The 13573-nt window shown below is 47.6% G+C and overlaps 1 protein-coding gene across 1 annotated transcript in view; it reads right to left on the reverse strand.

The window, feature by feature from the left end:
• Positions 1-1799: 1799 nt before the first annotated feature.
• The window catches only part of LOC146209716 (uncharacterized), a 61672-nt gene continuing 49898 nt past the window's right edge, over positions 1800-13573 (reverse strand). The window contains exons 13-14 of the mRNA XM_084580981.1: positions 8685-8744; positions 1800-1883 (exon numbers count right to left, since the gene is read on the reverse strand). Coding sequence (XP_084437107.1) covers positions 1800-1883; positions 8685-8744 — 144 coding nt within the window. The remainder of the gene's footprint in view (positions 1884-8684; positions 8745-13573) is intronic.

The following is a 13573-nucleotide window of genomic DNA, read 5'->3' on the forward strand; positions in this document are numbered from 1 at the left end:
GTGTCGAACGGCTTCGTAAGGGCATTTTCGTGAGGCGGGCAAACCCAAAAGCGTATAAGCTGAACGAGCTCAAGATGTGCTACCAACCATGCATATGAGCTCCTGAATGCATGCATTGAAGTGAATTTGCTGCAGAAGTAGTTTTTGCTCTTAAAGCAATACACAATGACATGCAAAAAATAAAAAATCATCAGGGGAAGCTAGGAGTACTAACGCTCATTTCCCACTAGACACAAAAACGTACTATGCTGCCCACTCAAATATTTCCCAAAATAAGTATAATGTTCTCCTCTGCATTGCTTGTAACCTTGCAATGTTTATCTGTGTTTATTGAAGTCAAGTTCTGATTATTTGCTGCTTTTCATTAGCATTCGACTTTAGTGTTCTTGATAATATACAATTTTTGCTCATTTTTCTTGTTGCGCTAATGAATACCTTACGTTCATGCAATTAACGTCTAACGCCCTTTCCGGCGCTGTGGATACCTTGAATATCGTGCTTTAAAACTACAGTTTGAAATTACATTAACTTCCCCTGCGTGCAGTAAAATTGTGTCGTTTTTCTTTTCTCTCTGAGTGTGGGGAACCTCTCAAAAGCGCGACTTGATTACTCGCAATGTTTAAGATTCATGCAATTGTTCAATCATTCCCTTTTGCAGTGCGGACGCCCATTCTCACTGATTCCTCTTTCAGTAAACTCATTACGTAACTCTTCACATCTGACGTTTTATAAGACAAAGGAATATTTTTTTTTACATTGCTATACACGGGGAGCGCGAGAGTGCCGATCAGGATCTGTGTTCCATGCCATACCTCGAGAGTGAGACATTAAAAATGCGCTTCTGATTAGACGACGTCGGAGGCCGTTTATTTGTAATCTGCGTTCACTATATCGGTTAGCGCGAGTAGGCAAACTTCATGCACCTCAAGAACAGTCTGCCCAGGCAAGCAGATTTCTGCATGTAATGGGGGCAATATGCGCCGGGCAGGTAGTAAACGTGACACCCACTGAGTTACCTTCTAAGGTTAATGTGCTCCTCTGAATTAAAAATGACTAACTTGTTTGCATGGCAGGATCTATGCCCTGAAAGAAGATACTACAAAACACAGATCAGAGAGTAAAGGAAAAACAACTGCTTGTGAGCAAGCCGACGGCGCTTACACTTGTTTCGCAGCATTAACAAGTAAATCTCGCATAACACAAACGCGTTCTCCTAGTCAATGCATCGCTTCGAAGCCAAAACTCTCGTAATGTAGTTATAATTATACTGCAGCCATGTACAGTGCAACCGCAGCACGCAAAAGCTACGTGTGTGCTGGCCGGTCCACGCTTCCGCGCCGCGTGTAGCAGACGACGCGCCCGGCAAGGAGCTAGAGCTGACTGCAGCGCCGCTAGTTTTCGCGACCGCCACTTGGGACAGTTTCACAGCTCCCCATACCGACGCTCCTCCGTTAGGCGGTATGGGGAGCTGTGAAACTGGGTTTGTTCTAGTAAAGTTGGCCAGGGCCGGAGTGAAGCAGAGAAACAAAATGCTACGTTGATCGCACAGCAGTTTGATGAATGCAGGAAAGAAGTGGTTACATCAAAAACGTCCTGGAACGAGCATCTCAGTCGCTAATACTGCGCCAGATTTGCAGTCGAGTTTGCCTTACACAATGGAACTTAACCTGCTATGCTGGATATTCCATGCTTGGTTGCTTGACGGAACGTTTCTTTTCCTACATGATTTCCCGAAACTGCAGTGTGCTGCGCACTGGATGGATTTAAAAGATATTTTATTGCCATTTTTCAGTTTAATCTCAGCCCTTCTTTCCGCTCTTCCCGCCGTGGCTCGCTGGCATTGAAGCCGCCCTTTGAGCGCCCAGGACGTTGTGTAGGCATTTCTGCAAGAAGAGAAGAAAATGAGTGTCAAAACGGTTTCTCACTGTTGCTGGTGTCACTGGCGGCACTGGAAGCAGATGCCTACTCTTGGCTGAAATCTAGTTTTCTCAATGTCTCATGAACATGAGGACGCAACTGTGGCGTTGCCACTGGAGAGCCGCACCTCCCAGCACGACTCTGCAAGACGGCTAATGAATTGGGCCTGCGGTATAGTTGTGGCCGCTGGGACCATGACCAAAGATTTGGTCCTTAATGAACTGTCCAACTATCAGTAAAGTATTTCCTTCTCTACGTTAAGAAGTTTCTATTTCATTTATGAAGTTTTATAAAATTAGACCACTTCCGACATGCGGAGGCCTCCTAATTCGCATTGCATAAAATGTTTTACTTTAATTTGATACCGTGATGCGGTGGAGTGCTTCCGATTTTCACGGAGTTTATGTGGCCGTCAAAGTACATAGCGGGTTTGTGAGTAATGGCGAAATTCATTACCGATGAGCCGTGTAATGCATTAAAATTGGGAGAGCACACATCTTTAACACCCCTTTCTCATCCTGCGACATTTTTGAAATTGAGAAACTCAGAGTTTTGGCGAAGTGTAAACATCTTCAGTTGGTCTCGTTTCGAGATAAGGAAGGCGCTGTATCTGCCCCGCTTCTCGGTGGACATTTACGCCTACAATGAATCGCATACAACTGCATGTAGATATTTCATCGGCTCGAAAGCGCATCGCAAGATTCCAACTTGACTGGTAGATGGAGGCTGAATAAGAAGCGAAATGTTATAATGACATCCTGAACACTGCACAAGGAACGGCTGCGTCACAATTTTGATAGGAAATTACATGCGTATTTTTTGAGACACGTTCTTGCTCAGTACTGGGGTACGGTGAGAGCTTCTTAGTAGAATGAGCCCTATACGCTATAGCGTGAAAATCGGCAATTTTGCAGGAACGCACAGCATCGGTATGTGGAGGTGCCACACAAGTGACGTCCGACGCGAAGCTCTATTCGGGAACTAGGACCGCAGCATAGTGTTGCGGCATGCGCATAGCTGCTAACAACCAGTTTTCTGCACGGAACGTAGTACGACACAGGCATTAATTTAAGTTTTCCTCCAGTGCCCATCATTATTCACGCCTTGCACATTGTTCGCGCCTTGTGACATTATCACCGCCCCGCCACGCTGGCGCAGTGGTTACGGCGCTCGACTGCTGTTCCCAAGGATGCGAGATGAAGTCCCGGCCTCGGCGGCTGCTTTTCAAAGGAGCCGAAGAGCAAGACGCCCCTGTCCTCTGCGATGTCAGGGCACGTTAAAGAACCCCAGGTGGTGGAAATTACCGGAGACCTCCACTATGGCGTCTTTAATAGCCTGAGTCGCTTCGCGACGTTAGGCGCCGCTAACCAAACCAAACATTCCAGCCACCATCGAAGGCAACCAGGTTTGCAAATTGCGCGTTTGAGAGCGCTGCTGTCGTGGCGATCACGGTAACGAAGTATTCTGTATTCATATTCTGTATGGTTTATTTTTAATGGAAAAAAATATCACATGTAGCATGCACCAGAGAAAATTGAGGAATTAGACATTTTGGATTACTCTCCTATTTCCCAACTAATGTTTCGCCGGAGGACAATGACTGAGATTTTAATTTCTATCAATATATTTCAATATCGAATCTGACGGAACACAAAGTACCCTAACTATACACAGTTGTCAACAAAATTCATTTTCCTACACCTATCTTGCCTCAGTACATTTTTAATACTTTAATACAGTATAGATGGTGACGTTTGGGATGGGGGCGGGAGTCTAGGTCATGGAAGGCTATGTATTTCATTTTTGAACACTTCACAACGTTTGTGCAAATGTAATTTTCATAGTTTCACATTCCATAGAACGGACCCGCAAGCCATCGCCTCTAACGGCGAGAGGAACCCTCGCACTTAGTATACACGATACCATTCGTTTTGGAGAAGTAAAACAGTCCAGAGGTTTCAGCAATAAATAGAGCGGTACTGCAAAGACATGGAAAACAAACTGAGTGCAGATTGTAAACATGAAACGGTTATGCTCTCTGAGCCGGCCTTGTCACCTTCGTGAGCCGCTGCGCAATCATGGTTTTGTCAGCAGGGGCAAGCATTCTTCTGCCGTGGCGTGTAACTCGCAAAGCGATCGCTTTCTGTAAGACGCTTCCTGTCTCTCTTCAATCCGGCTCTATATGGCAGCCACGCGCAAAGAATGCGTGAGCATGCTAAATGTTGAGACTGCAGCATCTAATTTTGAAGGCACTACTTATTTGGCCACCTCAATGTCGCTGAAACTGGGAGCTAAATGTCGTGATTTATAAAGCTTTATTGGCTCTGAAAAGAACTCGTCGGTGAGTTATTCGGGCTGATTCCTTGGTTCAGTGCTCCAGAAGCCATGGCTGTAGCGAATGCCCGGCTGACCAACTGTACTTGTCCAACAATTTGACAGCATAGCCTCCCTTGCACTGGCGTAGAACTGTGCACTATAGGGCTCAATATTACTTGCAACACACGGCAACTTGGCACTAGCGCTTCCGGAGGCATGGTGGCCCTTACAAGGGAGGCGCTTGAAATTGAAAGGTAAAGGAGCTTGCCCTTCGAGATTCTAGCATTTTCCTGCTCTTGACAGTATCAAAAGTTATTCGTGCGGATCCAGCACTACCGTATCACCAGCACCTGCGTGATGATGTGTATGTGACAACGTAAGGTGCATGGCGCAATTCAGCCTGTTTATTTTCATGCATGAGTGCCTATCACGCCCGATTCTTGCGTCCGTTGTGCAGCAAGTCATGGTTGGTTGGTTGGTTGGTTGGTTGGTTCACAGGAAGGGAAAGGCACAGTATCTGTCACACTTGCTCTGTGGACACCTGAACCGCGCCGTAAGGGAAGGGAGGAAGGTGGGAGTGAAAGTGGAAAGAGAGAAAGGGGAGCCGTAGTGGAGGGCTACGGAGTAATTTCGACCACCTGGGGATCTTTAACGTGCGCTGACATCGCACAGCACACGGCGCCACTTCGTTTCCCCTCCATCGAAACGCAGCCGCCGAGGTCGGGTTCGAACCCGGGAACTCCGGTACAGTTGTCGGGCGTCTTACCACTGCGCCACCCTAGCGGGGCCCAGCAGGTCTGGCGGCTGCGCAACTTGTGTTTCACACGTGGCGCGATTTCGGGGTGTAATAAATGTTCCATGCGGTAAAAGTTTTAAGCTTTCCAAATGCTCTGAGCCAGTGCCTTCTTTTAGGAGACGCGTGTTGAGCAGACGATGCGGCGGATGAAGCTGATCGCCAGAGCAGTTCAAAAAACGACTCACATAAGACAGGGTATAGGACGAATGTGTGCTTCTTTTTTTCGTGCAGCTGTAAGATTTCTGAAGTACTGCACCAACTAGGCCGACAACACATCTTACTCAAGCAGTACAAGTATTGCCGTTTCCTTTTTAAGTGCGCATTTCAGATAAAAACGCGCGTCCGGAAAGCGCTGCTGCCTCTCGTTCGCTGGTTGGATGTCATATTGATTGCGATAATACCTGTGTTACTGTTGTGGTTTCCTGGCAGCTCTCATACTGTGTGGTATAGTGTCTTTTCCTGTATCAAGGATATGCGTCTTAGTATACAGAGTCGGATGGAGTTCGTTAAGAATATTGGAATTTGGAAAAGTGTTCGCCTGAATTTTAGTTCGTCCTCTAGTCGACTGAGTGCTCCATGCTTAGTTTGACATGGAAAGTGGGGAAGCGCTTTATCGTGTCGTTATGTGCTTCAATCTGTCGGCGTGAATTTACAATACCGGATCGGTTCATTCTACTTCTACCACTACTCGGTAATTATTACCGGGAACTCTAGCGTCAGTGATTTGGTTTGTGGTAAGTCAGGTGTGAATTTGAGCCCAATTAATGACACGTGTTTTGCTGCTGATGCCTAAATGATTCAATATTTAGAATGCAGTTTTGTTGAGATAACCGCTTCTGTAATTAGAACAGACTACTTGCGAGTCGTATGGGGCTGAAACGTGGAGGCTAACCAAGAGAGTTCTACTTAAGTTGAGAACAACCCAGAGGGCTATGGAACGAAAAATGGTAGGGGTAACATTAAGGGATAGGAAGCGTGCAGAGTGGGCCAGAGAAATAACTCAAGTTACCGACATTCTAGTGGAAATTAAGAAGAAGAAATGGGCATGGACAGGACATGTAGTGCAAAGAGGATAACCGATGGTCGCTTAGGGTAAGAAACTGGATTTCAAGGGAAGGAAAGCGTAGCAGGGGGCGGCAGAAAGTTAGGTGGGCGGATAAGGTTAAGAAGTTCGCAGGGGTCAAGTGGATGCAGCTGGGTTAAGTGGAGAAATATGGAAGAGGCCTTCGCCCTGCAGTGGGTATAGTCAGGATGATGATAATGATGATGACGACTTGCGAGTCAAATTACATCTTATGAATCTGTACTGTCTGCTCCCGTCGACAGTGGCGAAACTGATGACAAAGTTCTCGGCTTCAGTCACCGTGCCATCCATGACGGTGACACTGAAATGGTGAGCGGAGCTGATGGCTATTGTCACCATCTCGTAAAGGTTCGAGTTGCTGGGCAGCTGGTATATAGGTGTAGTTTGGATTACCGGCATTTAGGGTTTTAACTGTGCGGACCCGGGCCTTACCCCTGCCTAGATGGAGGCGTGAGTGCATGAGCCGCGGAAAAAACGAGGCTATGTATTTCGCTCCTATAATGAGCAGGGACGTCAACACTCTCCTCGATCTTACGGTTGATATTTGAGTAGAATAGCCTGGAAAGTAAGGCACGTCCTGTGCGCGTCTGCAGAAGTTGCTCTTCCTGGATTACAAATTGGGCATCCTTGTGTATGGCGAAATTATTTGATACATCAAAACATTCAGATAGATGGAGAATGTTCATATTGGGGAGGCCTAAGGCCGTTTTGTATGCTTTCCATTTGGTCGTATTCTGCATTTTGTGATGTTGTGAAATGCGAGACATTGAGGAGACCTGCTGACAACGAGAGCGGTTACTCCTTGAGCATGCCTTCCTGTTTGACTCCTTGCTTTTCATTTAAAACGCGGGGCGTCATGTGTTCAAATTTGTCAATTGAGGCTGACAGGAGCCTGATGGTGTAGCTCCTAGGGTGTTTCCGCCTGGGCTTGTGTTACCATCCACTTGGAGGTCCATTCTTATTATTGTCTTGTCGAATTAGATTTATTGAATGCATGTGAACTTCGACGTTACTGGGGAGCCCAGAAGTCCACACTCCAATGCATGTTCGATGACGCAGGGGTGGCTCTTCTCCATCAGAGAGCCTCTGGGGGTCCTGAGCGTTACGTTGTCGGCGTATACCGAATGGCAGATGCCATCTGTGCTGTAGTCGGTGTGACAGGCCAGTCATCGCTTTATATTTGCTGAATAGAAGGGCGACACGACAGACAAGGAGCACCGGATCAAAAGTCTCGAGGGCACGGTGGCTGAAGCTAACCAGGGTTAAGCCTCCTGGACGTGGTTAAAGGAGCAAACAGGCAGTGGATTTAGTTATTTTGCCAAATGCGAGGTATGCGCTGTATAGCACATAGCGTTTCGTTTAACCTTCGCTCCCGTCTAAGGTTTCAAAACCAGGCATAAAAGCCAGCAGCAAGGAAATGACTCGAAACGAAAAAGGAGTACTTTCTAGCAGTATGTCAAAAAAAGCACTGAAAAGGAAATACGATATTCGTAGCTGAAGGGAGTGTTTAACTTTCACTGTCAAAAACAGCCGCTTTTACAGCCGGCACAGGAAAAAAGTGCAGCCATTACTAAGAGTCGGAAGTGACGTAGAAATTGTCACTATCGTAGCCGCTAGCGCTGTAGTTGTAGCAGGTTGTAGCGTTTTTGCGGCTTGGTCTTGCTAATATACCTACAGGAGTGGGGACGAGCAACATTCGTGCAGTGTGAGGGACGCGGGCGCCGATCGCACGAGTATACCCCACTGTGAACGAACGCCAACCTACATGCCGCCCATAGTTTATCCTTGAGAGCCCGCTTCTACGTCATGTCTGGTAAGTTGTCCAACTGCGCGACATGCCAATAGGATCATGCGTCGTCTGCTAAACAGCTTTCAAAAAGCTTGTAAAAGCAGAAATATCTTTCGAAGCATAAGCCTTGGTCACCATTAGTCTCACGACTGCTTTGGCTACGCATTGCAGCCAAAGTAAAACTTCGTTGCAGTTAACCTTTCAGGAAAACTATCGACGAATTTAGTGATAGCAGAACTTCATGGCAGCGCACTATGAAATTTTGGGAATGTTTAACGCACATTATAGGGGTTGGATCAACAGTGTACGCGTGGAAGATGCCCACGACAACGTCCATTGCACAGCGGGAGAGAGTAGTCGGGCACGGCAGTCTTGAATAGTGGTCAGTCTCGGAGCAGTGGCGGCCATATTTAATTCATTTCTTGCAAGGTTACAGCTTTTATTCTTCGACCACACACACACACGCGGGCGCGCGCGCGATACACACACTCCCGCCATGTTGGTGCAGAGGTTAGGGCGCTATACTACTGTGCCCAAGGATGCGGGTTTGAATCCCGGCCTCGGGGACGTTTTTCGACGGAGCCGAAGAGCAAGGTGCCCGCGTGCTGTGCGACGTCAGTGCACGTTAAAGTACACCAGGTAGTCGAAATTTCTGGAGCCCTCCACTACTTCATTTCTCATAGCCTGAGTCGCTTTGGTATGTTAAACCGCACAAACTGCTCCCCCCCCCCACACACACACACACTAATCTTATCTCAAACTCAATCTGAACTTCATCTTACCGACTTGGTGTCGCCAGTGCTTTGCAGCCGTCCCAAATAGCCTTTGTATTCTTTGAACAACTGCAAGAGAGAAATATCACCTGACGTAATATTTGAAATGTTGCTGTTATTACACTTCTAACACAGAAAAAAGTGGGTGTTATGATCCGACCAAGTTCATTTGTCGAAACGTTGACTCGACCTGAGAACTGAGGCTTACTCCCTCTACCCTTGCTCAGTACCTCTTTCATACCTTGTAGCCATCCACGTCCTCTCGTTCTATCTGGATCCACAATATAGAAGAGAACACAACTGACACAAACGCTGTCACGTTGCGTTATCTTATGGTTGCATGTTTTTGCGCTGTTACCTTTAGTATTTTCGCTTAGTTATTACTTCCGTAAATAGTTCCTTTCTATGACGCACCTAAACAATAATAGCTGACGGTCATAACGCAATTCATACATACGTCCCTTTTATTCGGAGAGATGCAATGCGGGTCTGCGGCGGAGTGAAAAAATTAGCCATCCGTCACAGAACCGCATTGCTACTCTCCTGACAAAGACGGACCAGCCTGTGTTGGTTGTGAAATAAAGGAAATAAATACAAAAAAGGGTTCTATGGTGGAGTGGTTGCGTGCTCGCTTCGCACTGCGAAGAAACCGCGTTCCACACCGCGGGTTTCCTCAAAACATTTATTGTTTCTTTACTTTCTTTTCATTTTCACGTTACAATTTCTCAATGCCGACACCGGTTTTTATGCGACACCGGATCCTTAAGTTAAAATAGTTTTTCTCGGGCTTTGTCAAAAGTGTAGACGAAGGATGGCAACATAATCGTAATATCTGTGTCGCATATGTCACTTTGGTTGCGCAGTCTCTGCCGTTACCATCATCGTTGCGGCAGATATGAATGGCACATGGCGTCATCACTTTAGGTGAAAGACACCCGGTCGCAGCATTCCGGCTACATCCTGCTCAAGTCAGTAAACGCAGAAGATAGCAATCACGCAGACGTACAGGGTCCATGGTTCTGGGTTCGAACAAGCGAGGAGAAAGGCGCTCTATTGAAATAGCCATCCTGTCAGGACGGAGCACTTACTGTAGCGAAGTGGCAGGTCATATGCGAAGCGTGCCTTCCAGTCATTGAGCGCCATTTTTCTACGAGGCGCATAGCGTCGTGCGTAATGTTAATTTGAACACCTGCTCTCATGTTTGCAGTAAGAGTGGACGACCTTGTACATGCTGGAATCTTAACCTGCAATTCCTTCAAAAACATAATTACCCTGTAGTGAACTATACGACCGAATATCGCGAAGACAAAGAAGAGAACGACGAAGTGCTGCTGCGCTGCTCGAGCTCGTTGGTGTTTGCCTAGGCTATCTGTGCTGTTGTGTTGTTGCTAGCTGTGTTGTTGTGTTAACTTGGTGGAGGTGAGGATTTCCTGCCGTCCTGGAGCTTCGCAGCCGCAGACTCCCGACAACAGTCATGACCGACGCTAGCACCCCTAGTCCAACCGGGCCCTCATCCCCCGTCTTCTGCGCTGGAACTTTGCGCCAGCGGGATTCTCTTATATTCAGCGGAAGCGGCGACTATGACGTGGACGACTGGCTGGCCTCATATCAGCAGGTTAGTACTCACAACCAATGGGACGACGCCCGGAAATTCAATAATGTCATATTCTACCTAACGGACGTGGCCAACCTGTGGTTCCGCAGCCACGAGGCCGATATCACTTCGTGGTCTGCTTTAAAGACTAATTTTGCCGATATCTTCGACCGGCCTGTAGTTCACAAGCTGCGTGTTGAGCAACGCCTGCGCTGCCGTGCACAGCTTCTTGGCGAGAATTTTTCAAGTTATATTGAAGATGTTGTAGACTAGTGCAAGCGCGTGGACGCTTCAATGCCAGAGCTTGCCAAGATTGGTCACATTATGCAAGGAATTGATGATGACGCGTTCCAGATGCTTCTGGCCAGAAATCCAGCAACCGTCGTCGATATTATCAATGCGTGCCAAAACTTTGATGAATTACGCAAGCGACGCAACATCACTTGTTCTTCGCTCTCGTACCAGGAGCCTCTTGCAGCTTTAACACCTCCCACAAACTAGTCGTCCTTGCTGCCACAAATAAAACAGCTTGTTCGAGAAGTTGCCCGTCAACTATCACTCGTTCACCAACGTCCTGACGCTCCATCTCCTTTGGTGCCGAGGTTGCAGCAAGTCATCCGCGAACAAGTCGCAGAAGCCCTTCCCACGCATTCTGAAGCTCCTTCTGTTGCTCCTTTGACATACATCGGAGCTCCAGTACAGTACAGCCAACCTTCTGCTGCAGCCCCTTTGACATACGCGGCTGTGGCTGCGCGGCCTCAGCCTGAGCCGTCACCAACCATTCAGCCTGTCCTACGCCCCGCACCGCTTCCTCCAACGGCTCCGCTTCATACTCCGACTCCACGGTATCACCACCCTTGGCGTAATTCGGACAATCGCCCAATTTGCTACTACTGTGGTTTCGCTGAACGCGTGGCTCGTAGGTGTCGTGGTCGCATGGCCACGCCTCCCGAGCCTGCGTCTTCTGATTACTCCCCATCGCTCCTTCGTTCTACTCCCTCTTCGCCTGCGTACGCCGCCGAAAAGCGTCCGTATACGACCCGTCGTTCTCCTTCTCCACGCCGCCGATCACTATCGCCAATGCGCCGGCGGCCACCACCTGCTGACGAGGGAAACTAAGTTCGCGGTTCCTGAGGCGAGAACTGCGTGCCCTGCGAAAAGCTCAAGGCCTCATATTTTACACACGAACGTTATAGTGATCTCTATCGATGGTCTGTCTGTGTATGCGCTGGTCGATACGGGTGCTGCAGTGTCCGTGATTCATGAGCGACTTTGCCGACGATTACAAAAAGTTACGACGTCATTTGACGGTTTGTCGCTCCGCACTGCCAGTGAAGAGAGGATTGCACCTTCAGCATGTACAGCACGTGTCGTTATTGAAGGTGTTTTGTACAGTGTTGAGTTCCTAGTTTTGTCGTCTTGCTCCCACGACGTGATCCTCGAATGGGACTTTTTTGTCTAAAAATAACGCCGTAATCTATTGCGCTCGAACTGAAGTGGAATTTTCTGCACTGTGCGACGCACGGCCCGACGACAATAGTTCAGTGTGTCCTCAAAAGCTTACCATCGCTGATATGCCTGCGGAGCAGCGCAAAGACCCGTGGCTCGCATCTATTATCGACATCCTGTCCACTTCTCCAAAGGCAGCGCCTTCTCGGATTTTACACCGTGAAGCACCACACTTTGCCCTACGAGACGGTCTTCTCTACCGCCGCAATTATATGCTTGATGGTGGACGGTAGCTTCTCGTCATTCCCCGCCATTTACGACATGAAATTGCGCCTCTTTCCATGCCTACCCTCTGTGTGCCCATCCTGGTGTAGTCAAGACGTTTCAAACAATTTCTCAACTATACAGCGAAGCGCTCAAAATCACAAAGGACGAGGAGGGAACAGGACAATAGCGCACTTTCGCGAAAATGCGCTATTGTCCTGTTCCCTCCTCGTCCTTTGTGATTTTGAGCGCTTCGCTGTATAGACGATGAACCAACACGCCCAAACATTTTCCCTTCTGAAATTTCTCAACGCTACTATTGGCGCGGCATGTACGGTTATATTCGCAAATACGTCCGCTCCGATGGATGGATGGATGGATGGATGGATGGATGGATGGATGGATGGATGGACGGACGGACGGACGGACGGACGGACGGACGGACGGATGGATGGATGGATGGATGGATGGATGGATGGATGGATGGATGGATGGATGGATGGATGGATGGATGGATGGATGGATGGATGGATGGATGGATGGATGGATGCATGGATGGATGGATGGATGGATGGATGGATGGATGGATGGATGGATGGATGGATGGATGGATGGATGGATGGATGGATGGATGGATGGATGGATGGATGGATGGATGGATGGATGGATGGATGGATGGATGGATGGATGGATGGATGGATGGATGGATGGATGGATGGATGGATGGATGGATGGATGGATGGATGGATGGATGGATGGATGGATGGAATATAGGAGCGTCCCCTTTGAAAAGGGGTGGTAGCAGTAGCTATCATGCTCATTTTTCTCCCTATATCTTAATTATTGATTTAGAATGGTTAACTAAACCACCATTCTGTTTATTAAATTTTGTTCCTATATTACTAACATTATGTCACTTCTCTGCTTTGAAGCCACCAATCTTCCAGTCGTTTTTTGCTAGTTTTCACCGCCGGTTTATTCACCCGGCCACTGTTATCTCTAAAGTCCAGAGCTTCAGGAACAGTGATTGCGCCTGCGCCAACTTCCGGATGGATACCATTATATTCGAGTATAATATGGTCAATTGTTTCACTGGAGCTTCCACATACAGCACATGCGTCATCTCCATTGTTAAATTTCTTTTTGTAGCTGCGTGTTCTAAGGCACCCTGATCTAGCTTCAAAAAGTAGGGCACTGCCTCTTGAGTTATCAAAGAAATCTTCCTTCCTGATCTTCATTTTCCACTTTCGGTATAATTCCACACTCTGTTTCTTCTCCATCGAATTTATCCAATTTTTACCTTCTGTATTTTTCACCTGTTGCTTAATGCTCTTTATCTCTCCGTCCTTGTTACTAGCATACCTACTAGTTAGTTTCCTATTTCTTTTCCTTCATTGTGAGTCAACGCTTTTTAGGTACAGGTATTTAAATACTTTAGCTGCCCATCTGTTACTGTCCAATTTCCTCAGGCGTTCCTCATATAATATTTTACTCTGAGCTTCCCGTACTTCGAAAGATGCCCAGCCCATACCTCCCTGTACCGCCTCATTTGTAGTTTTGCCGTGGGCACCTAGTGCTAATCGCCCAACGG

This window comes from Amblyomma maculatum, chromosome 1, assembly GCF_055883805.1.
Source record: "Amblyomma maculatum isolate TAMU_Amacu chromosome 1, ASM5588380v1, whole genome shotgun sequence".
Classification (NCBI taxonomy): domain Eukaryota; kingdom Metazoa; phylum Arthropoda; class Arachnida; order Ixodida; family Ixodidae; genus Amblyomma; species Amblyomma maculatum.